General features: G+C 42.5%; 3 protein-coding genes across 3 annotated transcripts in view; 1 reads left to right on the plus strand and 2 right to left on the minus strand.

Annotated features, from left to right (window-relative positions):
- LOC106544239 (E3 ISG15--protein ligase HERC5) overlaps window positions 1–24,812 on the plus strand; it is a 42,880-nt gene extending 18,068 nt beyond the window's left edge. Inside the window, exons 10-24 of the mRNA XM_087724098.1 lie at window positions 1,256–1,315; window positions 2,159–2,261; window positions 3,991–4,165; window positions 6,521–6,687; window positions 8,694–8,795; window positions 10,139–10,177; window positions 11,292–11,396; window positions 11,474–11,581; window positions 15,971–16,114; window positions 18,068–18,234; window positions 19,420–19,486; window positions 20,931–21,013; window positions 22,647–22,830; window positions 23,364–23,463; window positions 24,378–24,812. Of these exons, the coding sequence (XP_087580224.1) occupies window positions 1,256–1,315; window positions 2,159–2,261; window positions 3,991–4,165; window positions 6,521–6,687; window positions 8,694–8,795; window positions 10,139–10,177; window positions 11,292–11,396; window positions 11,474–11,581; window positions 15,971–16,114; window positions 18,068–18,234; window positions 19,420–19,486; window positions 20,931–21,013; window positions 22,647–22,830; window positions 23,364–23,463; window positions 24,378–24,592 (1,819 nt within the window). The 3' untranslated portion in view covers window positions 24,593–24,812. The remainder of the gene's footprint in view (window positions 1–1,255; window positions 1,316–2,158; window positions 2,262–3,990; window positions 4,166–6,520; window positions 6,688–8,693; window positions 8,796–10,138; window positions 10,178–11,291; window positions 11,397–11,473; window positions 11,582–15,970; window positions 16,115–18,067; window positions 18,235–19,419; window positions 19,487–20,930; window positions 21,014–22,646; window positions 22,831–23,363; window positions 23,464–24,377) is intronic.
- PIGY (phosphatidylinositol glycan anchor biosynthesis class Y) lies at window positions 11,965–12,909 on the minus strand. Its single transcript, XM_014060463.2, has one exon. The coding sequence runs from the start codon at window positions 12,907–12,909 to the stop codon at window positions 12,694–12,696; it is 216 nt and encodes a 71-aa protein (XP_013915938.1). The 3' UTR covers window positions 11,965–12,693.
- Window positions 12,951–14,367, minus strand: PYURF (PIGY upstream open reading frame). The gene is made up of 2 exons (XM_087724100.1): window positions 14,146–14,367; window positions 12,951–13,092 (listed from the first exon to the last, which is right to left on the minus strand). The coding sequence occupies exons 1-2, from the start codon at window positions 14,331–14,333 to the stop codon at window positions 12,951–12,953; spliced, it is 330 nt and encodes a 109-aa protein (XP_087580226.1). The 5' UTR covers window positions 14,334–14,367.
- Window positions 24,813–25,295: the final 483 nt, after the last annotated feature.

Raw genomic sequence — 25,295 nt, forward strand, 5'->3', positions numbered from 1 at the left:
AGCATTTGTGAAACAGTCTCATAAATCCAGGGTCAAATGCAACGGGGCGATATCCAGTCAATGGAAAACAGGTTGATGTCTTTCCCCATTTAATGGTATTAGTCTCATTTTAGAAATTCTTTAGGGATTCTTTAAAGGGATGCGGTGTCTCAAAAGGGGCACAGTGACTCAGTGGTTAAGACGCTGAGCTTGTCAATCAGAAAGGTCGGCAGTTCAGCGGTTCGAATCCCTAGTGTCGCATAACGGAGTGATGTCCCCTTATTTGTCCCAGCATCTGCCAACCTAGCCATTCGAAAGTACGTAAAAATGCTAGTAGAAAAATAGGAACCACCTTTGGTGGGAAGGTAACAGCATTCTGTGCACCTTTGGCATTTAGTCATGCCGACCACATGACCACGGAGGTGTCTTCAGACAGTGCTGGCTCTTTGGCTTTGAAACAGAGATGAGCACCACCACCTAGAGTCGGGAACGACTAGCACATATATGCTAGGGGAACCTTTACCTTTAGGGATTCTTTGGTTTAAACTAAAGCCATTGGTCCTTAATTTTAGCCTAAAAACCACCAATATATTTTATATAAAAATATGCACGTAAGTACATACAAACATATGTTACACTATTTCTTTTTCAAATAGGCATTTCAAAGAGCACATAAACGTATGTGAAGCTCAAATCAAACAACTTCCTAATAGATATGTCAAACAGAAACAACAATAATTGTCCGCACCTCCTTATTGGGTCATGTAGATTGCAGTCCAAACCTAAACACTTTCCAAGAGCATTAAATGTTTCTTTTTTCATTTTTAATTTATTAAAAGTAAAGTCTTCTTTACTACCTTTACTATCTTTATCTGCATCTAACTTTGGCGTTCACAATATATCTAGAAGATGCTAAACTGGAGCAGACTGTTGTGGACATAACTGGTAACGTCTGAATTCCTGGATGCATGAACTCCTGCGAGTAACTTTATGGCTTTTGATGGAAGAACAGATCTTTTATGTTTGTCCTACAATAGAGAATGTGATAGAAGTGGTCTTGCCGTTGTCATTTCTCTCTTGCCCTTTTATTACAAAGATTTCAGTACTATATGACTTTCTGCAAGGGAGGGAAGGTACCACAAAATCCATTTTCAAAAGAAAGTTGGAAGCAGCTCGATAGCTTTATAATCAACGATTCTTGACCATTTCATCTTAGTTATAAATTTCTGAAATCAAACTAATACAAACACTGCTTGTGTTTCTTTCCCATAAACAGGAATATTAACTTGATCTTCTCATCAGCAGCTTGCATCAATGGCAGCTTTCTACAACAGAGGTAACTTGCATCCATAAAGCATATATTTTCTAACTGTTATTATAGTTTAAGGAAGACATGCTTAATGTAGAGCAAAACTAAAAAGGAGGTGTATTTATCAGTGGTGGCGCAGTAGTTAGAATGCAGTATTGCAAGTTAATTCTGCTGACTGCCAGCAGTTCAATTCTGACTTGCTCAAGATTGACTCATCCTTCCCTCCTTCCAAGATTGGTAAAAAGAGAACCTAGATTTGTTGGGGGTCCATATGCTGATGCTATAAAACACTTAGAGAGGACTGTAAAGTACAGTGAAGTGATATATGTCTAAGTGCTACTGCTATTGTTATCAGTCTTTTAGGACCATGCTATTAGTGTATACATACATACATACATACATACATACATACATACATACATACATACATACACACAGAGATTACTTACTTTCTGGAATCAAATACTGTGGGGGGTAAGACATTCCTAACAGCCCTTAGGGGAATGTTCTGTTAAGATACAGCCTGTTGTGCCTTAAAATGGCTTTTACCGTACTGCCTTAAAATGGCTTCTACTGAAGTTGCCATGGTAACGGCTTCACAGTACTCCACAAGGGGGCTCCCTCTGGTAAGGGGGAAAATCCAACATTAGAAATTGCGGCAACGTTCATGGAAGGAGAGTTGGGATAAATAAATACCCCAGCAGTGCCGGGTTATCAGCTAGTTATTATAAAAGGGGTCTGGTTGATACAACCTAGTGATCAACAGAGTAACCTTCATACCCAAATCTAATCCAAATCTTTCACAATCTGTAAATTTCCATGAAGTAGAGAAGTGACTATGATGGTGATTGATCCGTATGTTTCCCGCAGGGAGGAAAAATTCAGAACATTTGAAAAGACTGTTGGTGTTGATATGTCAGCTGTTCTTCTTTTCTTTAAGAAGATTGCCGCTAAGCCTAAAGTCTTCGCAAAGGTATAATGTGCCCTTCAGATTTCACAGATAGGATATAATAGAATATTTCCTGGTGTTTGTCTTTGGGGAATAAATAATTCTGAGTGTGCCGAGAAGCTTGTAAGAAAGCTTTTTATACCAAGAGTGTCCCTGTAATTTAGGGATGTTGCAGAATGCAGAGTCTATTCAAAACCAGCAATTCTTTTACCTAGAGCAGGGGTGTCAAACTCAATTTGATTGTGGGCCGCCTCAGGGTTGTGTTTGATCTTGGCGGGGGTGGCCAGGGTGTGTGTGGCCAGCTTGACGTCACTCATATCTGGGGCCGTGGCACGACAAAACCGCGCTCGTCAAATTAGCAGTGATAAAACTGTGTCGCTAAAGCCGCGACGTCATCACCGTGCGTCATCATCGCCGCGACAACAGCGCGGCGACAGAAGGGCGCTTTAAAACAGCGCGGCGGCAGAAAGCCGATTTAAATTAAGGTTAGGATTAGGTTTAGGGGTTTGCTTTAGGGTTAGGTTTAGGGTTAGGTTTAGAGTTAGGTTTAGGGTTAAGTTTAGGGTTAGGTTTAGGGTTAGGTTTAGGGTTAGGTTTAGGGTTAGGTTTAGGGTGCTGAGTGCTTCAGAAGGCGCGGATTTGCCCTCCGCCCTTATGTCAGCGCGGTAAGGTCGCATTTGCTTTAGCGATTCAGACAGTGCGGATTAGCACTCGCGCTTATGTCTCCGCGGATAAGGGCTTCGCGGTATTGTGGTGGAACCATCTGGGGCGCCTGTGGCAAGTGCTCTGCCAGAAAAAACAGGCTCCCGCAACCCTTTGCCAGTGAAAATGGAGCTTGGGAGGGCTGCTTGCAGCTCCGTTTTGGCTGGCAGAGGGTTGCAGGAGGCTGCTCCAGCTGAAAACGGAGCTCGGGAGCCCGTTTTCACTGGCAGAGGCACCACGAGCCAATCTTTCACTCTTTCCAGAGCAGTCCAGTGGGCTGGATCTGGCCCCCGGCTTTGAGTTTGATGCCCCCGTTCTAGATTATGCTGCCAATTCATATGCATCCCCTTTGCAGAATATGTGCATGGCATATGTGTTACCATAGAATGTCTCCCATGATAGAAAATGAAAGAATAAATAAATGCGGAACTATCTCTGACAGATAACTCTCAGTCTGTCCCTGACTTACATTTCAAATATTTTATCTATGATTCTCCACAGTAGGCCCTGTGCTGTGTTCAGAACTGCACACTGTTTTGTCCCATGTGTGCACTGTAAGAAAGATCAGGAAAGAGTTGGAAGGAATCTATCAAGATACTGTTCTCAAACATTTCATACAGATAGTCCTCGACATAACTGTTCCCTTAGTGGCCGTTCACAGTAAACAACGACGCTGAAAAAAGTGACTTATGACCATTTTTCACAGTTGTGGCCTGTGACACATCTCCATGATCATGTGATCAAAATTCAGATGTTTGGCAATTGGTACATATTTATGAGCCACGGGGGGCACAGTGGTTAGAGTGCAGTACTGCAGGCTACTTGTGCTGACTGCCAGCTGCCTGCAATTTGGCAGTTCAAATCACCGAAGGCTCAAGGTTGACTCAGCCTTCCATCCTTCTGAGGTAGGTAAAACGGGGACCCAGATTGATGGGGGCAATAGGCTGACTCTGTAAACCACTTAGAGGAAGGCTGTGTAAGGAAGCAAAAAGGAAAACTGGGCTCAAGAAATGTGTTAAATGCACTTTCTTCTTCCTTTCTTCTCTTCTAGGTGAAAAGCGCTCTGAAGATCCTTCTGCATTGTCCCCTTCACGCTCCAACCTCGCCAGAAGCGCTCAGGTTCTTCCTCGTTGTGCCCGTACTGTTACAAAATCAAGATTTCGATCTCCTTAGTCAACTGGCAGAAGCAATCTACAAACTCCCACAGAAAGGCAAGCAAGCACTTGGTAAGGCAGCTGCTCAATTGCTAACTTCACTGAAATGTCAAACTTCCAGAGAAACATCAAAACTGTTTGAGGGAATCACCTCTTCCCAATTTATTTCATTTATTTATTTGTCAAAAAGTACAAGTATGAAACATGTATGAAAACCCATGAAAAATGGCACAAATGAAGGAATATAAAGAAGCAAAGCATAGCCATAAACACATACAATGAGTACATATAATTTGGGACAGTAGGATAGGGATGGTAGGCACGCTGGTGCGCTTATGCACGCCCCGTTAGGGACCTCTCAAGAAATTCATCCACGGTAGACAGTTTAAGGTAAAAGGTATGGAGGTTAGAGGAACTAACCAATTCCATCTGCCCATCCTATGGTTTCTGGCTATGGTTTTCCCAATTGCAATGTATGGATGTGAAAGTTGGACCATAAGAAAGGCTGAGAAGCAAAGAATTGTGGCCTTTGAACTCTGGTGCTGGAGAAGACTCCTGCGAGTCCCTTGGACTGCAAGGCAATCCAACCGGTCAGTCCTAGAGGAGATCAACCCTGACTGCTCTTTAGAAGGCCAGATCCCAAAGATGAAACTCAAATACTTTGGCCATCTAATGAGAAGGAAGGACTCCCTGGAGAAGAGCCTAATACTGGGAATGACTGAGGTCAAAAGAAAAAGGGGATGACAGAGAATGAGGTGGCTGGATGGAGTCATCAAAGCAGTAGACCTGAGCTAAAATGGACTCCAGAGGATGGTAGAAGACAGGAAGGCCTGGAGGAACATTGTCCATGCGGTCACCAGGGGTCGGACATGACTTTGCAACAAACCAACAACAAATCCTATCAGGCCAGCCAGAAGGGGCTTGTTGCAGACCCCATCTTTTAAGGAGTTACCTCTGATGGGATCTAGGAGATGGGCCTTTTCTGTCATGGCACCCATCCTTAGGAACATAATTCCCTTCTTCCCACTAGCTCTGACCCCTAGTAACCTCCCAGAAATCCCTCCATATGTTTTTTCCCCCCCAGCAATCCTAGGGATCTTTTGGAAATAGGGGACCTATATGATGGCTTCGTTATATGTGAATCTTTTAAATGCTCTCTTATTTATTTGTATATTTTCTTGTTTTAATGGTTGCTTTAAGGAATGTTTTTATAGTTTGTTTGAATGTAGACCAAAGTCACATTTGTGAGATGGATAGTTGCAACGGTTTGATAAACAAATCAAATGTTACCCAAACAACCCAGGTAGCAATTCTAAGATTTTCTTGGGTAATAAAGCTACTTCCAATAACTCCTGTTAGAATAGGAACCAGATTTTCCAATCTCATGACCACCATCTCTGCTGCAATCCCAGCACACCTGATCTCTACAGCTGAGCCCTTCTTGAAAGAAACAGAAATTCTGCCTCCAGAAATTGTGGCTGCTCCATGACTGGAGGTTTTGAAGAAGAGATTGGATAGCCATGTCTCTGGTATGGGATAGGACTGTGATGGCGAATGTATGGTGTGGGTGCCACAGGTGACACACAGAACACTCTCTGCGGGCATGGTAGCTATCACTGAAGTGGCGTGGAGTCACCAAAGCGGCGTGAGCTTAAATGGACTCCAGAGAATGGTAGAAGAAAGGAAGGCCTGAAGGACTATTGTCCATGGCGTTGGATGGGTTGGACACGACTTTGCAACTAACAACAAAAACAACAAATTAAATAGGGCTTCCTGATCTGTCCCATGATTCTAATGAATATGCAGACATTGGTTTGGCTATCTGCCACGACTAATGACAGAGATAAAGCCATCCCTTGGCTAGGATCCTAGAACGCTATCTTCAAGAAACCAAGATTAGACTTACGGAATGCTATCTCAATGGCTAATAAAGTGGACTGTTGTTTCCTGCAAAGATTCCCCTCCCGTCGCTCCACCTATAAGCTCTTTGGGAGGGGCCACAACAGTAGCCACCTGTCCCTATTCCCTTCTACGACGTCTTCTCCACAGCTGCACCCTTCTCAGCTCTACCCACACGCATATCAGGGACAACCTGTCCCTGTTCCTCCTCACTGCTCCCTGACTCAGATGCCACCTGGTGGCCAACAGGCCCTCTCTAGTCCCTGCTCTGACTCCAAACACCCTCCAGAGTCTTCTTCATCCTCCAGAGCAGTCCCATAATGTTCATCGCCGTCAGAGTCCACCAACAGCTCAGCCGGCCGCTGCTGGGCCACAACAGCTTCCCATGTTTTTGCTTTAATTTTAATCTGCCCAGATTCTAGCCTTACCCAGAGCAAATCCCTAGCTATAGTCTATTTCACTGTAAATCAGAGTGAAGGTAAAGGAAAATGTTCTCATTGCATTCTTGATTGTCTGCTCTTTTTTCAGAGACTCTATGGTCCAATTTAGAAGTGTGCTTCTTTAAGGATGTGGTGTCCATGTTTCAAAGGTTTATTGGTGTTAACATGTTTTTGAAGTATAAAGAGAACAGCGATTGGTGTTTCAACAAAAGGGAATGTATTATGTCTCTTAAGGTTTTCCAAATGCTTTATGAGGTAAGAAACAGATTTTGACTGAAAGGAATGAATAGTAAGTTTAATTGGGTTTGTTTTTTCAACACATTCAGCTTGAATTTTGTTTTTTAGTTCCAATTATCTCCCCTTCCCCTTTTGTATTTTTCATATTTTGTACGTTTCCCTTTCTTCCATTGTATTGAAACAGTACAAGCAATAGGATTGATCCCTGCAACCCAACTTTACAGGGTATTGTGTCTGGCTCCTAAGTGCCCCTAAGGACAACCAGAAACTCCTGAATTATAACAATCGCCACCTCATCACTCCTGCCCCAAAGCCGTGGCTAGAGCCCCGCTTGAAAACCAGGAGGGCACATTTCTGAGATAGGAAGAGCCTCCTTTATACTTAACTAGGTCTCAGCTCTTTCAACCATGATCAGATTAGATTGAGAAGGAGGTGAGCTTTTGCGAATGAAGGGCAATAGATGTATTGCAAGATCCAATCTGAGATGGTCACCATACAGTAGTGGCCAAAATTGTGGAAACCATTTGGGAAAAGTGTATTTTTTTGAGGTTTGATGGCTAATAACACCACTTTTTTTTTCTTTGCAGTAGCAAAACTTCTTTTATTTACATGACTGTGAATTCCTTTCATTCAGAGTCAGCAAGGCTTAGCAAACAGTCTTTCAGAGGAATCCACACGCACCTTATCTCGTTGGGAGCACTGCCCGATAACTAGTTTTCAAATTCAGGGCAAGGCAAAACTTGGCACAGTCTCTTATAGTCACAAACAGAACTTTCCACTTTTGAAACGGCCAAATGAACGAATTGTTTCCTGCAAAAGCCCCGTTCGCTCCTCTTTTGTTTCCTATGGGAGAGGCCAATTCCCTCCAGGGCGTGGCTTTACTCCTAAATTGACCCTGCTTTCTTAGTTGTTCTTGTCTTCTGGCAGCTCTGTGCATGTGCACCCTGGGAACAGGCTCCAGCTGTTCCTCTGCCTTACTGCTGTCTAGCTGCCTCTCTGCCTCTAACACAAAGCCCTTGTCTGAGATTTTCTCAGATCTCAGGACTGTCCCATGTTCCTCCCCAACCTCCTCACTGTCCGACTCCGCTGCTAGCTCCATTGGCCACCAGTGGGCCACAACAATCACCTCAATGCTGACCCCTTGCCTCACACTCCTGTTATTTTGGTTCATCGACAAAACCGTGAAGCCCTTTTCCGCACTGACATAACTGCGGAGGGCAAATCTGCGCCGTCCGAAGTGCTAAGGAAAAAGGCGACCCTAGCGCACCGACACAACCGCGGAGGGCAAATCTGCGCCTTCCGAAGCACTCAGCAAAATGCTTTTACTAGCATTCAAAAGCTAACTCTAACCCTAAACATAACGCTAACCCTCAACCTAACCCTAAACATAACGCTAACCCTAAACATAACGCTAACCCTAAACATAACGCTAACCCTAAACATAACGCTAACCCTAAACCTAACCCTAACCCTAACCCTAACCCTAACCCTAACCCTAAACCTAACCCTTACCTTAACTTAAATCGGCTTTCTGTCGCCGCGCTGTTGTAAAGTGCCCTTCTGTCACCGCGCTGTTGTCGCCGCGGTGATGACCTCACGGTTTTAGCGACGCGGTTTTGCCGGCGCGCTTTTGTTGTGCGCACTTTTGTTGGGTCATGGTTATTTTGCCCTTCGTTCTGCATTTTGATTGGGTTGCATCAAAACTACAAGAGCACAGAAGCCGAACAAAAATGCTTCCTTTAAAAAAAAAAACCCTTTGGAAAAGTTCTGTTTAGGCACTGATTTCCTTAAGACTAACCTTTAATGGATTTGGGGAAAAACTTCTTAAAAGTTACGCAGCCCTTGGGAACTTCCTTGTCTAGGAAAAAAAAACACCTCCTAAAATATCTGTGTATTTGTTTTTATATTAAAATTAGGTGCAAATGCTGCTACTTTGACAAGTGTAGAATTTGTTTTGGTTTGTGTTTTAACTGATTATCTTGTCTCCAGATTAACATTTGCTTTAATTCTGTTTATAAATACAGGTAAATTGCAGGTCTGGCTTCAAAATTCATGAAAGCAATTTTTATGTACCTGAAGTAAAGAAGATAATTTTAAATTTGGATAGGTTCCCATTGGATTTCAATGTAAGCGCTTATTTTTTTGTTTTGTTTTTTAATTTAAATTTGCCTGAATTCTGACGATTCTGGGTGGTCTTCAAATTAAAACAACATATTGCTTCCACTATATCTGAAAGTGGTAGAATAGTATTAAACTGGAGAATAGCTTTGGGTTAAGTGTTTGAAATTAGCCAATTGACTAGGAACAGTTCTTCAAATAAAATCACACAACACTCCTGTACAGTATTTCATTGACGTGACTTCAGGGGTGAAATTCAGCAGGTTCTGACAGGTTCCGGAGAACTGGTAGCGGAAATTTTGAATTAGTTTGGAGAACCGGCAAATACCACCTCTGTCTGGCCCCCCAGTGGGGTGGGAATGGAGATTTTGCAATATCCTTCCCCCAGGAGTGGGGAGGGAATGGGGATTTTGCGGTGTCCTTCCCCTGCCACGCCCACAGAAGCGGTAGTAGAAAATTTTGAATTTCACCACTCTGTGACTTGTTATATATTTCCTTTTGAAAGGAACAGCTGAAATAAGCTGTGAGGATGCAACAGTCTGAAGTGTGAAAAATGGTCAAAGTTTCAGTGTGAATGGTCACTAAATGAATGGCTGTATGTCAAGGACTGCCTATATACCGTGTTTCCCCGAAAATACGACAGGGTCTTATTTTCTTTTTACCTACAAAATATGACTTGGGCTTTATTATGGCGGGAGAGTTTATTGTTTTGGGGTTGCCGGGCGGCTGCTCTCTTCCGAGTGGGCTCCCAAAGAGCCGGGCACAGCCTCATGGGCAAATGGCTGTGTTGCGCTGTCGCAACAGCGCAACACAACAGCCATGAAGCGACCACGCTCACGAGCAGCCATCCGGCAAACCCCCTTTACAGCCGGGCACAGCGCCATTCACTGACATAGGGTATCACCAAGCCGCGTGAGCGCCTGTTCGCCACTGCCTGGCTTCCGCGGCTTGGCGCCTTCCAATTGCCAGTGAATGGCGCTCTGCACGGCTGGAGAGGGGGGGTTGCGCGAGCTACTACTGGTAAAGTATACATGACGAAGAATTTAAAATTATCTTCCCTACACTTCATCCTCCTTACCAGATCTAAATTTGGAGATATGAAACTGCAAGACTGAAGGGCAATTTACACTTCAGAATGTTCAGCATATATCATTGAGCTATTTTAAAATGCCACTCTAAATAAAAAATACATGTGTCTATTTATCTGTAACTATAGTGGAAATTGATAGCAGATTTTTGCATAGAATGGCTCCCAGGGAGCATTGGTACTTATTCCAGCAAGGGACAGTTCTTTAAGCATAATTGCAATGTAGCTTACTAATTATTTTTGCTTTTTTGTTTTTGGGAGCAGTTCTTGTTACGGTTTAAGTCGGCATGTTCTGATATAAACGTAAGTTGTATAGATATTATTTCATTAAGTTTATATTTTTTCTGGTCAAATGTCAGTTCTAGGCTGCATAAACAGAGGGATAGAATCAATATCACGTGAAGTGTTAATACCACTTGGTAAGGCCACACTTGGAATACTGCATCCGGATTTGGTCACCACAATGTAAAAAAGATGTGGAGACTCTAGAAAGAGTGCAGAGAAGAGCAACAAAGATGATTAGAGGACTGGAGGCTAAAACATATAAAGAACGGTTGCAGGAACTGGGCATGTCTAGTTTAATAAAAAGAAGGATTAGATGAGACATGATAGCAGTGTTCCAATATCTCAGGGGTTGCCACAAAGAAGAGGGAGTCAAACTATTCTCCAAAGCACCTGAGGGTAGAACAAGAAGCAATGGGTGGAAACTAATCAAGGAGAGGAGCAACTTAGAACTGAGGAGAAATTTCCTGACAGGTAGAGCAACCATTTTTTTGAAATGCTATAGGGTTTCCTGTCTAGGCAGGGGGTTGGACTAGAAGACCTCCAAGGTCCCTTCCAACTCTGTTATTGTATTCTATCCTTTTTTTTATTCATTTCTATCAAGAGAGGGAAGTGTTTTGCTGGAGATATCTTAAAATTAATATGGAGTTTCCTGGCCATTTACATCAATACTGTGGACTGAACATGAAGTTTAATGACATGGTCTGTGCCTATTGTGCTAGATAATTGTGGGTTCTGAAATGCAGAGTTTTTACGCAGGGATTAACGCCATTCAGGCAGAAAACATTATAATCAAGGACCGCCCCTTCCCAAGGAATACATCAACACCCCCCCCCCCAAAACTGGCAGGGTAAACTTATATAAGCAAGCAATAAACCACACACACTTGCACTGATAATGTTATCTAGTTGGGCAATGAAACATTTGCAAGCAAAGAACTAAGATCAGAGCACCAAGAACCCCAGAATTTAGCCATGAGTTACAGATATTCTATTAAAATGGTTGCCTTTATTGTGGATTGATTCAGTGGCCTTTATTCTTGAGCTATAATGATTAGATGGGTTTTGGTTTATAATAAGTCAACTTTAAAATGTACATGTCTTAAATCATAAATAATTCCTCTTTGTTATTTCAGCTGGCTTTATATGTGTTCAGCCAATTTCCTTTCATCTTGAATCTTGAAGATAAAATTGTGGTTCATGAAACACATTGCAAAATATTGGACTTGGAATACCTAGCGGTATGTATACCTAGGAACATACTGCAACATTAACAAAATTTGTCAAAATGACTTTTAACCCAATTATTCCATCCTAGACATACAATCCACCCTCGACAATGACTGTAAGGGAGCAGGATTTACTACAGGATACCTGGCGCTATCTAAGAAATGCAGAAGAAATTTGCTTTCGGCAATCTTTTCAAGTAAGCATCCAATTTTGTATATCTATAATCAAGCTACAATTAAGTGACACATATAAGACAGTGAAAGGCATTTGTCTCTCACCTGAGATGTAACAATCTAGAGCAGGCCTGTCAAACTGGTGGTCCGTGGGCCGGATGTGTCACACGCAGGACACTACCACCCTACCCCCACAAAGGCAAACAAAACATGTGACACGATCAAGGTTGTCACCCGTTATGTAGAGGCTCATTTTGGCATGGAAGCAACTGCAGTGTTGGAGTAATTCTAGCTGATACTTCATTTTGATGCTTTCCTTATAAAACCTGAATAGAAATATTGTGTACTTTTTAAAAAAGGAGGTTCCGCAGCATATATAAAAATATAATAGTAAGTATACAAAATACATAGGCACTGCAGATGCTTTATTAGAAACCATTTCCTATTCAATTTCATTATTTTTCATTTAGTGTCAAGTTTCAGGACACAGCACTCTTACTTGTGGATCTGAATTCAAAATTCTGGGTCTGCGCAGTACAATAGTGCAGCTTCATCAAAGAGAAATAAAGTCTAATATTACATTGTCAGCAAGCCAATAACTCTATATAGTATACCTGTGACCGTGTTACACATTCAGAACTGAAATATATTTGAACGTTAGTATTCATTCGGAGCTTTTAATCTATCAATTTGGCAAAGCACTATTTTGCACTCAGTCTATATAAACAATTGTCTGTAATCATCAAGTAATGAAACTGCCTTTTGGAATAACTATGCAGAATTTTTTTTCCACTGAAGACTAGAAAAATGACATTTCCTACACAAGCAGACACATCTAAACTGTTTTGTTGCATGCCTAAGATCCTTCATTGAGAGAAGATTTGCCCGTATAACTTCATATTGCTTCTTTGATGTCTATATTTGATTTCTTGTTCGAAATTCCTGTGGCTTTTGATGCTACTTTGGTACTGTAGGCATGCCCTAAAGGGCAAGGGACTTTTCAATTTGCTTGGATGTACTTGCATCTGAAGACAGTTAGCCTCTGTTTCATTTCAGGTGTACTGTAAGGGTCAGAATATTCAGAAAGCTTCACTCCATTCTTTATTTCAAGAGGCTTCTTAGAGTTAAGCACAATCTAGTTGTGGCGGAAAAGTTTAAGGCCCATCCACGTCCAAAGATGGAAAAATACATAAACTGGTATTGTAATTGGAAGCAGCAGGCTGTAGAAACATATGCTTGTTGTACTTGTGCAGCCCTGGGGGAAGTTTTCATCTACACTGGCTGAATAGAAGAGGCCAGCTAAAGACAACAGCGGGACAAGTACAGTCATGGTAGGAAACGAGGGAAACATCTTCCTCTACTTGTCTTCCAACTTCCTTCCAAGAGGATAATCTAGGTTTGTTCAGGTTCCGTTTCCTGCTTCTCCTTGCCAATCATTCTTGCTGCCTGAGGTATCATATTAGGAATGCCATCTATGATGGGGTATGCTATACCTAGTTCTTCATTAATTAACTCATTTGTGGATTCGTTATACCTGGAAAATACAGCAAATAATGACTCATGAGATTTATTATTGTTCTTGATTTAAGAAATATACTGTATACATAAATAGTAAACTAGGACAGGCTATTGGGAAGGACACTCAGCACTTGGGAGAAGAGGAACTATGCATACATTGCAAGGGGGATCCTGAATGGGAAGGACTTCAATTCACTGGCTTAAATTCCTTAGTTGTGGGTCAATTCATGGATGGACAAAGTCGCTCAGTGCAAAGCTGCAGAGCAGCCCAACATCTAGAATACCAATATTTTATTGGCGATTAGGAGGGGGAGAAACCACTCAATATAAGAAAGAAAGAAAATCTATGTAATCTTGATAAGGATTTCTGAGGGGCCATTTGTAAAAATACCATGACTCTTCTGAACCAACTATTAGAAATAGGAATTATTGAGCTGTATTAAACTAATGATTGAATTGAATAATCTATAACGTGCAAGAGATTTCATGATTTGATAGCTCTTACATGAAGATCCGTGAAGGAAATAAGATGCTTCTGACAGAAACGCTTACTCCTTCCCCCTTCCCCCAAATCTCAGATAGATAGACAGATGATAAATATATTGATTGAGATAGATAGATAGATAGATAGATAGATAGATAGATAGATAGATAGATAGATAAAGACTGGGGAGGAAAGAAATAAGATGCTTATAGATAAAGACGGGGGGGGGGGGAGAGATAAATGCTTACTCCTCCCCTAGTCTATCTATCATCTATCTATCTATCTATCTATCTATCATTTCTATGAAGCAATCATATATTATTAAGCATATAAATACCTATGCTTCATAAACAGTTCAATTCCAAACTACTGGGAAATAAAATAGGGAAAGGAGGATAGGATGAGTTTCCCATCCTGGCGGGGAGCCGCCGCCTTGGACTACATAACCCATTGCCACCAGGGAAGACGTGCTGGCCATGGGGGAACGGGCGTAGGCCGACGCACTCGGCAACCGGGGCAAAAGCCGCGATGGGCAAGCGAGACCGGGCGGAGAGCAAAACAAGGGCAAAAGATACTAGAAAAGACCTGAGCGGCTTTTTCGACAGGGGACACACGAGGATCTCCAGCAACCCGGCGTCGAAGGGCGGCCTTTGCGGTCCTTGGTCGGTCGTTTTCCCCCCGTTCTCCGCCGCCGTGCAAGCCGCCCGACTGGCCCGCAGAAGCCCCTGGCGCGGGAGGCGAGTCAGAAGCCGCAAGCCGCGCAGGGCGAGCATGATTCGCTGCGGAGCGCGAAAGGTCGAACCAGGCAGGAAGTGGAAGCCGCCTTTGCGGAAACTCCTTCCGGGGCAGCAGAGCGCTTTAAAATAGAACTCCGGTATACTTCTTAAGCACTATGCCTTTGGTTCCGGGTGCGGTTTGAACTGCCGGTTTTCCTCCTCAAAGCAGTACGTGAGGAGGATGGACTTGGGCGGTTCGGGAAAGGAGGAACGAGATGGCTGGGTAGACTGGCAGCCCAGTTTAGGTGGATTTACCGCAGCCAAGGCTTTTATCGAAGCGTCTTCTAAGTTCAAGTCTTTTGCAACTTTGAAGACGTGTGCAGCCTTCAACTCCCAGAATTCCGTGGCCAGCATGGCGGCTGAGAGAATTCTGGGTGTTGAAGTTCACAAATCTTAAAAAAGTGTGCCAAGGATTAATCCCTCTGGTTTTTAAAGTGTCCATGTTAAGAAAAATATTCACAGGAAGCTGAATTGAACCTGAGTGACAACAGGAAAAAGATTCAGTCAGGAAACTTCAACTCCCAGAATTTTATTGTATTTTATTAATTTGTTTGTTTATTTTGTCAAGCATGTATTAGATAACATATATAAGTATAAATATGATACATCATGGATATGATGTATCCATTTGAATACATGAAATGGATACAAATAAATGGGGACATTAGGACAGGGATGGTAGGCACATTGGTGCGCTTATGCTATTGCTATTTCAGACCTCTTAGAAATGGGGTGAGGTCAACCGTAGACAGTCTTAAGGTTAAAGGTTTGGAGAAGAAATCACAGAGTCAAGTAGTGCATTCCAAGCATTGACAACTCTGTTGCTGAATTCGTATTTTCCTGGAATTCAACATGAGATCTGGGGAATTCTGGATGTTGAAGGCCATGCATCTTCAAATTGCCTAGGTTGGAAAACCCTGTTCTAAATAAACCAATAATATTTTACATGGATCTCTTTTGTTGTTGTTGTTGGGTTGTTGTGGTTTTGATAAGGCGAGGTATCAATTGAGTAAATCCTGATCCTGCTTGTTCTTCTTGAGAATTTCACTGATTTCTGATGTGTCACAATTTAATTTCGGCAATTATTTTCTATTTCAAGGATAAATTGAGAGGCTTTGTTCTTGAAAGGCTAGCATGTCTGAAAGAGGTTTCGCTGTTTCAGGGATGTTCTGAATGATTTAGAGTTATAGCTTTTTGAGGTGGCTCAGTGGCTAACACGCTGAGGTGGTCGATCAGAAAGGTCGGCAGTTTGGCCGTTCGAATCCCTAGTGCTGCGTAACGGAGTGAGCTCCTGTTACTTGTCCCAGCTTCTACCAACTTAGCAGTTTGAAAACATGTAAAAATGCAAGTAAAAAAAATAGGAACCACCTTTGGCATTTAGTCATGCCGCCACATGATCATGGAGACGTCTTTGGAGACTAATGGTTCTTCGGCTTTGAAATGGAAATGAGCACCGCCCCCTAGAGTCAGGAACGCACATATGTGTGAGGGGAACCTTTACCTTTATAGCTTTAATTCAGAGGGAAAAAACTAGTAAAGATGTTCTGATTTGTGAGCAACCAGAAATATTTTTATATTTAGTTTATCAGTCTAAATTAGTGTAAATATCTGGCTAATTTTACTTAATTCTTCAGGTGTATTTTGAAGGACAACCTGATATCAAGTATGGGGGCCTGATCCAGGATTTCTTCACAATCATCAGCAGTCAACTGTGTATTCCAAAAGCACAAGTATTTAGGCACTTTGAAGATTCGCACCATATTTGGTTCTCTCATGAGGTACGTACATGTATAGCCGAGGTGGCGCAATGGTTAAATGCAGCACTGCAGGCTACTTCAGCTGACTGCAGTTCTGCAGTTCGGCTGTTCAAATCTCACCGGCTCAGGGTTGACTCAGCCTTCCATCCTTCCAAGGTGGGTAAAATGAGGACCCGGATTGTTGTTGGGGGCAATATGCTGACTCTGTAAACCGCTTAGAGAGGGCTGAAAGCCCTATGAAGCGGTATATAAGTCTAACTGCTATTGCTATTGCTATATATGTACTGCATTTATTTATGCTTTCTGCTATTAGCTATAAAAATAGGAATTGCTTTGGAGGTAATTGATCTCTTTGACCATTGACTTTTCAATAGAGGTTAGAAAATATGCATGATTGACCTGTAAAAGAGATGGGAGATGATTTCTGTCCTCTTTTTGGCATTGTCTATTTAGGGATAAATTATTTGTAGTCCTGGAAATTTGTTATCCATTTAGCTTTTGTGGATAGCAAGCGTTGATATATTTCTCCTCTATTAATGGGGAAATTGTTAGCATTAATAAATGCTAGATTTGATCACCATCTGATGAAACGTAACCGTTTCAGCTTGTAATATGGATATTGCATCAAGCTGTATCTTTATTCTGGTGTGAAAAGATATTCCTATTAAAAAACTATGAAGAAACAATATGGTAGAAATCACACAAGTAGATTATGCAAGTGAACTATTCAGATGTTGGTTTCCTTTATTTGTACTTTCCTTTTTAGAATCAAGAGTCATGTGCTTTCCATTCTTTCCAGTATGGATAGTCCTCGATTTGAAGTACTTTGTTTAGCAACCATTCAAAATGACATCACTGAAAAAAATGACTTATGATCATTTTTCACACTTACGACCATTGCAGCTTCCCCAATGGTCACTTGAACAAAATTCAAACACTTGGCAACTGACTCATATTGCAATGTCCAGGGCTTGCAATGTCTAGGGGTCTTGGGATCAAGTTTTGTAACCTTCTGACAAGCAGAGTGAATGGAGAAGCCAGGTTCACTTAACAACTCAATTAACAATTCACTTAACAACTTTGATAAAGAAAGGTTGCAAACTGGGGCAAAACTCACTTAACAAATGTTTCACCTAGCAACATTAATTGTGGGCTCAACTGTGGTCATAAGTCGAGGACTACCTGTACAGGAAGAACTATAGCTTAATGGCAGGTGACTTGCTCAGCATGCAAAAGATCTCAGGTTCAACCCCTGTTGAAATATCATAGACCAGGGGTGTCCAACTCAATTCCATTGAGGGCCACATCAGCTTGTGTTTGACCTCATGGGGCCAAGTGGGTGTGACCAGCTCAATGTCCTGCAGCCCGCATGAGGTCCTCCTGCGCTCTGTTTTTGTTTGCGATGGCCTCCTGCAGCCACCTGCCAGTGAAAACGGAGCCCAGGAGGGCCACGGACTGCCCTCCTCAGATAGCTCAGTTTTTGCTGGCAGAGGCACCATGGGCCAGTCTTTCACTGTTTCCAGAGCAGCCCTGTGGGCCTGATCTAAGCACCCCATGGGCCGGATTCAGCCCGCGGGCCTCGAGTTTGACACCTCTGTGATAGATGAAAGGGCTCACAGTCCTTCAATGTTCGTTAATGTTAGCAGGGTTGAGATAGAGGGAGCCATAATTAGAATGCTTCTGAATGACGCATTCAGCAGAGACCCATTTTTATCCTGCGCTTATCTGAGGAGTCCATATGCCTATAATGATCTACATTGCTGGAGAAAACAAAGAACAGCCAGAGAGAAAATTGGCAAGCAGAGTTGTAGAAAGGGGATGTAGGCAGGCAACCTCTTGCAGCTAAAGCCGAATTATGGGAAATGAGTTTGAAATAGCATAGAAGTCTCAGAAATACAACATTTATTTTGTAAGTAGGCGCTCATTAATTTACAGTGTATTTTTCATTACTTGCATATTGATTTTTCAAATTAGGTATCAACAGAGGAAGACATATATTTTTTAATTGGGAACCTGTTTGGAATAGCGCTCCAAAATAAGTCGATAATTGCTTTGCCCTTCCCTCTTGCGTTGTTCAAGAAATTGGCAAATATAGAGCCAACGCTGGAAGATTTAAAAGAACTCTCTCCTGATATTGGACGGTATGGCATAACATTATTTTTCAGAACCATATGGTGATAATTGATATTGCCGATCAAGTACTCTTCTTTTTCTGTGATCCAAAATTGCTTGGATATACATAAGCTGATAGGTGGCTCAGTGGCTAAGATGCTGAGCTTGTCGATCAGAAAGGTTGGCAGTTTGGCGGTTCGAATCCCTAGTGAGCTCCCATTACTTGCCCCAGCTTCTGCCAACCTAGCAGTCCAAAAGCATGTAAAAATTCAAGTAGAAAAATAGGAACCACCTTTGGTGGGAAGGTATCAGCGTTCTGTGCACCTGCAGCATTTAGTCCTGCTGGCCACATGACCACGGAGACATCTTCGGACAAGTGCTGGCTCTTCGGGTTTGAAATGGAGCTGAGCACTGCCCCCTACAGTCAGGAACAACAACAACCTTTACCTTACACAAGCTAATATTGGAAGCTAAACCAAAGTCTGTCCTGGTTGATACTTAAATGAAAGACATCTGAGAATCAGGTGTTGGCTAGACTGGGACATTTAAAAGAAGAGTGAAGAAGGCAATGCCTAACTAGTTCTGCAATACTGCCAAGAAAAGTGCAGGAATATAACCCCAGGAGCGTGACCGCGGTCCACAAAAGCGTGCTCGACGAAAGCGCGCATTTGACGTCATCACAGCGCGACGAAAAAAATTAAAAATTGAAATAAAAATAAAATTAAAGCAAGCCGATTCACATAAAGGTAAGGGTTAGGGTTAGGGTTAGGGTTAGGGTTAGGTTTAGAGCGTTAGGGTTACGTTTAGCGTTAGGTTAAGGGTTAGCGTTAGGTTTAGCGTTAGGTTTAGGGTTAGGTTTGGGGGGGTTAGGGTAAGGTTTCCGCTTTATTTTTACATTTATCAATCACAGCGCAATGTTTTCGTCGTGCTGTGATGACGTCACGTACGCGCTTTCGTCGAGCGCGATTTTGTCGTCTGCGGTTTTGTGGTGGAACCCCCCAGGAGTTGTTCTTGGCATGAAGTCTCCTTTATTTTCTCCATTTAGAAAACTGGGTGTCAGTCTTAGTTTAACTGAACAGAGACAAAAACTAGGCTGGAGGCTTAAGACTATTCTTAAGAATCAATTTCTGTTAAAACTGACATGGGAATAAATAAGCAAATTATTTTAATATTGGGGGAAGCAGTTTGTTTCACTTTATTCTTTTCCCGTTTAGTATTCTTCAGCTCATACTGGATGAACGCTATGATGACAACTTTAAAGGGATGATGTTGGATTTCACGGTAGGACAACCTGGCTGGGTTAAACCAGCCTTTCTCTACTGCTACTCTTGAAAACATCAGAGTAAAAGATAACTTCAACTGACTGTTATATAACAATGCATGCTCTGCAATAGTGGGGAATATCTGTAGCTCGGGGGTTCACCGACAAATGCGCGCACGACAAAACCGCGGCGACAAAACCGCGAGGTCAAAACCGCGCCGACAAACAACGCGAAAACAACGTAATAACCCTAAACCTAACCCTAACCCTTACCTTAACTCTAATCACGCTTTTGTGGGCGCGGTTTTGTCGGTGCGCTGTTGGCACAATTTCGACGTCATGGTTTTCTCGCTGCGGTTTTGGCGGCGCGCTTTTGTCGGGCGCGCATTTGTCGGGTCATGTAGCTCGGGTATAGGATGAGAGGAGGCTGGTTTCCTAGTGTTTCGTTACAATGTCAATGTTGATCTTCTGCTTATAAGGGCTTCCCAATGACCCTCACCTACCCAGCACAAGACCGTCACCTGACATGACTCACACCTGACCCCTCATGACCCATCATTGGACCCTCTGGACTCTTGATGTGATACTCCCATCAAAAGACCTACTGACCACACAAAGCCCTCATAAGCAGAATAGTACCAACGCTGACATTCCCTAATGTCACTGAAGATATTACATAGCCTGGTAACAAAACGTTCAGAAACCAACCCACAAGCTCGGAGAACGAACCTTCCACTGCTCTACAGTTTTTAGTTATCTTGAGAATGTCAGGTTGGGGAAAACTGCTACGTTATTATGTAATTTCCTTTACTTCAGATTCAAGGGGTTGTTTGAGCTCATCCAATTGTTATTTGGCCAAACCATGGTTTAATGTAATTTTTTACTGAATTTATGCTAAATATCTATGGAGATTCTGAGTCATCCAAGTCAGGGTTGTCTCAAGGGTGCTTTCCCCCTCCCCTCCAAAAGTTACAGATTAACAGAGTTGGATGGGATCTTGTAGGTCATCTAGTCCAACCCAGCCGACAAAGTTTACTGGATTATGTTTTTTTCTTGACTGAAGAAATGAAGAAAAAGACATTTTGCTTCTCATTCAAGAAGCTTCATTAGTTCTGACAGGATAGTGGGAATATCATTTGTGGCCCGTGTTTGATAATATGTGTATACCATTTTTCCCCACACAGCCATAGTAATCAATTGCAGTTAGAAATTAGCTTGCTGCCGATGATCAATCAAGTCAAGCAATTTTGGTCTGGAAGTTCCAGAACTGACACCCAAATACAACATGAAGTCCTTTCTCTTGTTATCATCTGCCTTTTCCAAAGTGTCTTACAATGATATGAAATACCAGCCCTATAATATGAGGGGAAATGTTCATTTCTATAGTTCACCCATCTGCATAGAATGCCTAATGTTCTGAAAACAAACCATCCATACATATCTTATACTCTTATTGTTATGCAGGTAGTTGAAGAGCGTAAAGGATCCAGAATTGAGGTTGAATTGAAAGAAAACGGTGCCAACATACCTGTTACTTTATACAACAGGCAAGTTTTCCCAGGAATGGGTTTGTTCGTTGACATTTAATTACAATTACCTTTGGATAGAATATAAATTTTCTCAATGACATTTTAACATAGAATCTAAACATAGTTGAATAGGACTTGGCTAATTTAGACTCTTGGTAGAAAAGATCATTCTCTGTTGGAAGTCTTAAAAATCTCCCATCAGCTAAAGTTACTCGATAATGATAATTGTGTAATTATCGTTTTCAGCCTGAACAGCCTCCTGCAGCACTTTACTAGCCAAAATAGACCGGCAGAGTGGGAGGCCTCTGTGCGGCCCGTTTTCACCCTCCCCAGCCTCTAGCAACACTCTGCCAGCCAAAAATGGGTTAACTAACCCTACCCTAACCCGCACCCAGCCCGTTTTGGCCAGCAGAAGCACTGCGGGCTGGTCCTTTGATATTTTCAGGCTGGCCCTGTGGGCCGGATTTAAACATCCGTGGGCCAGATATGACCCGCGGGCCTTGAGTTTGACACCCTCCTGTAAGATATTCAGTGGTGTTAATAATTTTATAGGTTGAAGTAGTAGGTTACCAAACTTATAAATTCAGTATCAAAAGAAAATCAAACCTGAGGATTTTAAATTCCCAAATCAGTCTTTTAGACTACTGCTGATTTATTGGTAGTCTTCAACTTTTGACTGTAATGGAGCTTGCTCCTTAAGGTCACAAGTGATGGCACAGCTTGCTTAGCAACCTCCATCCTTTCTCTCTCCAATGTTGTTAAGAAGAGCATGAGATGCCTCAGGGGTAGGGGGGGCCTAGCGCAGGTCCATTTGTCCTGGGTCTCTCAAGGCTTCCCCTACCCGGAGGCACCACATGCTTCACTTTCTACCCCTCCCGTTCCTGAAGATCTTGGGCTTGCTTCCCGTCCCATTCTCCTCCCCACCCTGTCATAATCGCTCACTTAATTTCTTGTAGATCTCAGGGACGTTCTGGAGATCACGCTGGAGGAGGACAGCAGGTTGCTCCACACCTTAGCATCCATAGGCCGTGTGGGTCTGTCCCGGAAACGAGAAGTTTGATAGTTAGTTTGATAGTTTATTAACATTTATAGGCCGCCCTTTTCCCTGAGGGGACTCAGGGCGGCTCACATAAAATCAGGAGGGGGAATACAAACAAAGACGTAGACACATATAAATAAAAATAATGAGCAACATTCATTCATCATTCGGGAGGGGCGGCTATCTTTGTCCCCAGGCCTGACGGGCTAGCCAGGTCTTAAGGGCTATGCGGAAGGCCTGGACGGTGGTGAGAGTACGAATCTCCACGGGGAGCTTGTTCCAAAGGGTCGGAGCTACTACAGAAAAGGCTCTCCTCCTTGTAGTTGCCAGCCGACACTGGCTGGCCGATGGAATTCGGAGGAGGCCCAATCTATGAGATCTAATTGGTCGCAGGGAGGTAATTGGCAGAACCATTTTTTTGAGCAGCTGCAATGAATTTTGGCTGATCCAGAATTGTGCCCATTTCCGGGACAGAGTGACACAGCCTAGGGATGCTACGACTTGGAAGCAGCCTGTACTGTTCCCTCTCCCTCAGACTTTGCAAGTCACTCTTCTTTGAGCTGATGTTTGCTTTTATAAACTGCTAAATAACCAAATTGCACGTATTTACAGAAGAGAATACGTTGATGCTTATGTGAATTACATATTTAATGATTCCGTGAAGAAGCAGTTTGAGGACTTCGCACGTGGATTTCAAAGAGGTTGCCCAAGTGCAACGTGGAAAATGTTTCTTCCTCTTGAGCTCCGCAATATCCTGTTTGGACATACCACATACAACTGGGACCAGTTAGAAAAGGTAGAATGTGCTCCTCTGCCTCAATCCTTACATTACTAGTCTTTATTCCAGTGTCCTTGTGGAACTCTTCTTATTGTTTTTTCAAATTTGCAGGAGTGCTGAATCTTGGACATAGAATTTGATCAATCCTTAAATATGTATAAATATTATACATTTAGGATTACCTGTATAGATACTGTGAGCTGATCCACACTGAAAGCACTGCAAAATATATAACAGGGCTGGATTTCTTATGCCTAATAACACTGAAAATAAAGGCAGAATGTATCGTTTGACCCATGAATATTAATCAGCAAATGTTCCTAAGGCCAAAATTAGGAGTTGCATCCCAGTCCAATGTCCATCATTTCTCGGGTTCAGAAATGCTTGGAGTTAGCTTTGAGTCTCTATAGTTTTACAGACACGGAGGGAGAGGGCCAATTGTTTGAAACTATGTTTCTGGCAAAAGGAATCCTTAGCGCTTCAAATGCAGAGTGGCCTTAGATCCTATCCAGAACCATTAACAGAGAGGTTCATGTTCATTCTCTCTACAGAATGCCAAATACGAAGGTTTTGAAGCGTCAGATGAAACCATCAAGAATTTTTGGACAGTCTTCCATGACTTTCATGAGGAAAACAAGAAGGATTTTCTTGGTAATAACTCTTTCTTTTTAAAAAAGACTAAACCAGATAATATCATTATTCTAACAAGAAGAAACAAAGAAGCCAAATAAGCTATTCTGATACAATGATCATTGATGTAGAAACTCTGACAGGCAGCTTAACATGCAATCATAGAGAATATAATCACAGAATAAATGTGTATATTACATCAATTCCTCAAAAAGGTACAGATGGAGAGAAGATAGGGAAAGTGAACCTGTTATCTTCTCAGCGCTATTGGGAAAAATATTGAAGCTACCATATTTTTCAGAATATAAGACTCACCTTCCTCCCTCCCCCAAAGAGCATGTTGGTGCTGCTTATAAACTGAATATACCCATTTTTTGGCCTCCCGAAGCCCCGTCCCCCAGCCTCCAGAAGCGCTCTGCAGGCTTCAGCATGGCTGGGGGACCGCAAAAATGCCAGTTTGTGCAAAAAATGGCCCGTTTTCCCGGCATTTTTATAGCAATAGCAGTTAAGACTTATATACTGCTTCATAGGGCTTTCAGCCCTCTCTAAGCGGTTTACAGAATCAGCATATTGCCCCCAACAATCCGGGTCCTCATTTTACCCACCTCGGAAGGATGGAAGGCTGAGTCAACCTTGAGCCAGTGAGATTTGAACTGTAGAACTGCAGACATGCTGAAGTAGCCTGCAGTGCTGCACTCTAACCACTGCGCCACCTCAGCTTTTTGCCTTCCCCTAGCCCTGCTGAAGCCTGCAGAGTGCTCCTGGGAGCCAGAGAGGACAAAAACTTTTGTTTCTTACTTACCTCTTTGAAATCTTGGTGCATCTTATACACCGGTGCGTCTTATAGTCCGAAAAATATTGTAAACAGGGTAAAATTAGGTCTCTAAGTGATGTTCTTACTACAATGCATTGTTTGATTTCTGTTCCCTCTTCAGCTTTTCTCACAGGAACTGTTCACATTCCAGGAGGAGGGATGGACAATTTCTCCATAACTATTGTTAATGTAAATGAAGCCAATCCAGACCAGGCACTCCCCAAAATTCACAGTTGCACCAGACGTTTGTATCTCCCGAGATACACCGATAAACACATTCTTAAAAAAATGTTATTGTGTCCTATGGAGAACTTTAGAGACGTTGGCCTGGCCTGAAAGCCAGGTGTGGTCTTCATTCTGCTACGATACTTGGACATTTGGTTCTTATGCCGAGGAGGGCTAGAATATTTAAATTCAGTATCCTGCATCGCCATGCAGTTTTCCTGAGTGATCTTGAACGAACGCGTTGGCATGATGGTAAAAGAGCAATGAGCCTTTGTACAGACCAGTGATTCTTGAAGAAAAAAAGAATAAATAAATAATTATGTAAACCCCGGCTGTGCCGGTAGGCCTGGGGTTCCCCTCCCCTCTCGACTTGTATGGCTGTATGACTCTTGTGTATTTTAACTACGTGTATTGTGTCTGTGTCCCCTTTTTCCCTCCTGAGTTGTTCGCCGCCCTGAGTCCCTCCCGGAGAAGGGCGGCATACAAATAAACTAAATCTGAATCTGAATCTGAATCTGCTCTATTTGTCTTTGGAGAAGGGTGATAGCTTGATATAAAGATATTGTAATGAAATAGTACATCATTGCATTGCAATTCCTATCCTGTGTAGTAAGGTAAAGGTAAAGATTCCCCTCACACATATATACTAGTCGTTCCCAACTCTAGGGTGTGGTGCTCACCTCTGTTTCAAAGCCAAAGAGTCAGTGCTGTCCGAAGGCGTCTCCATGGTCATGTGGTCAGCATGACTAAACACTGAAGGTGCACGAAACACTGTTACCTTCCCACCAAAAGTGGTTCCTAATTTTCTACTTGC

The sequence above is a fragment of the Thamnophis sirtalis genome, unplaced genomic scaffold (assembly GCF_051295495.1).
Source record: "Thamnophis sirtalis isolate CommonGarterSnake01/CBP01778 unplaced genomic scaffold, rThaSir2_p1.2 scaffold_10, whole genome shotgun sequence".
NCBI lineage: Eukaryota > Metazoa > Chordata > Lepidosauria > Squamata > Natricidae > Thamnophis > Thamnophis sirtalis.

Bases quoted from the DNA above. Each gene is read 5' to 3' on its own strand.
- PIGY (XM_014060463.2), bottom strand. From the start codon at position 12,909: ATGTTTCCCTCGTTTCCTACCATGACTGTACTTGTCCCGCTGTTGTCT.
- PYURF (XM_087724100.1), bottom strand. From the start codon at position 14,333: ATGCTCGCCCTGCGCGGCTTGCGGCTTCTGACTCGCCTCCCGCGCCAG. The intron at 13,093-14,145 runs GTCTTTTCTAGT...TGTATTTTCCAG, and splicing joins CTGTCGAAAAAGCCGCTCAG to GTATAACGAATCCACAAATG.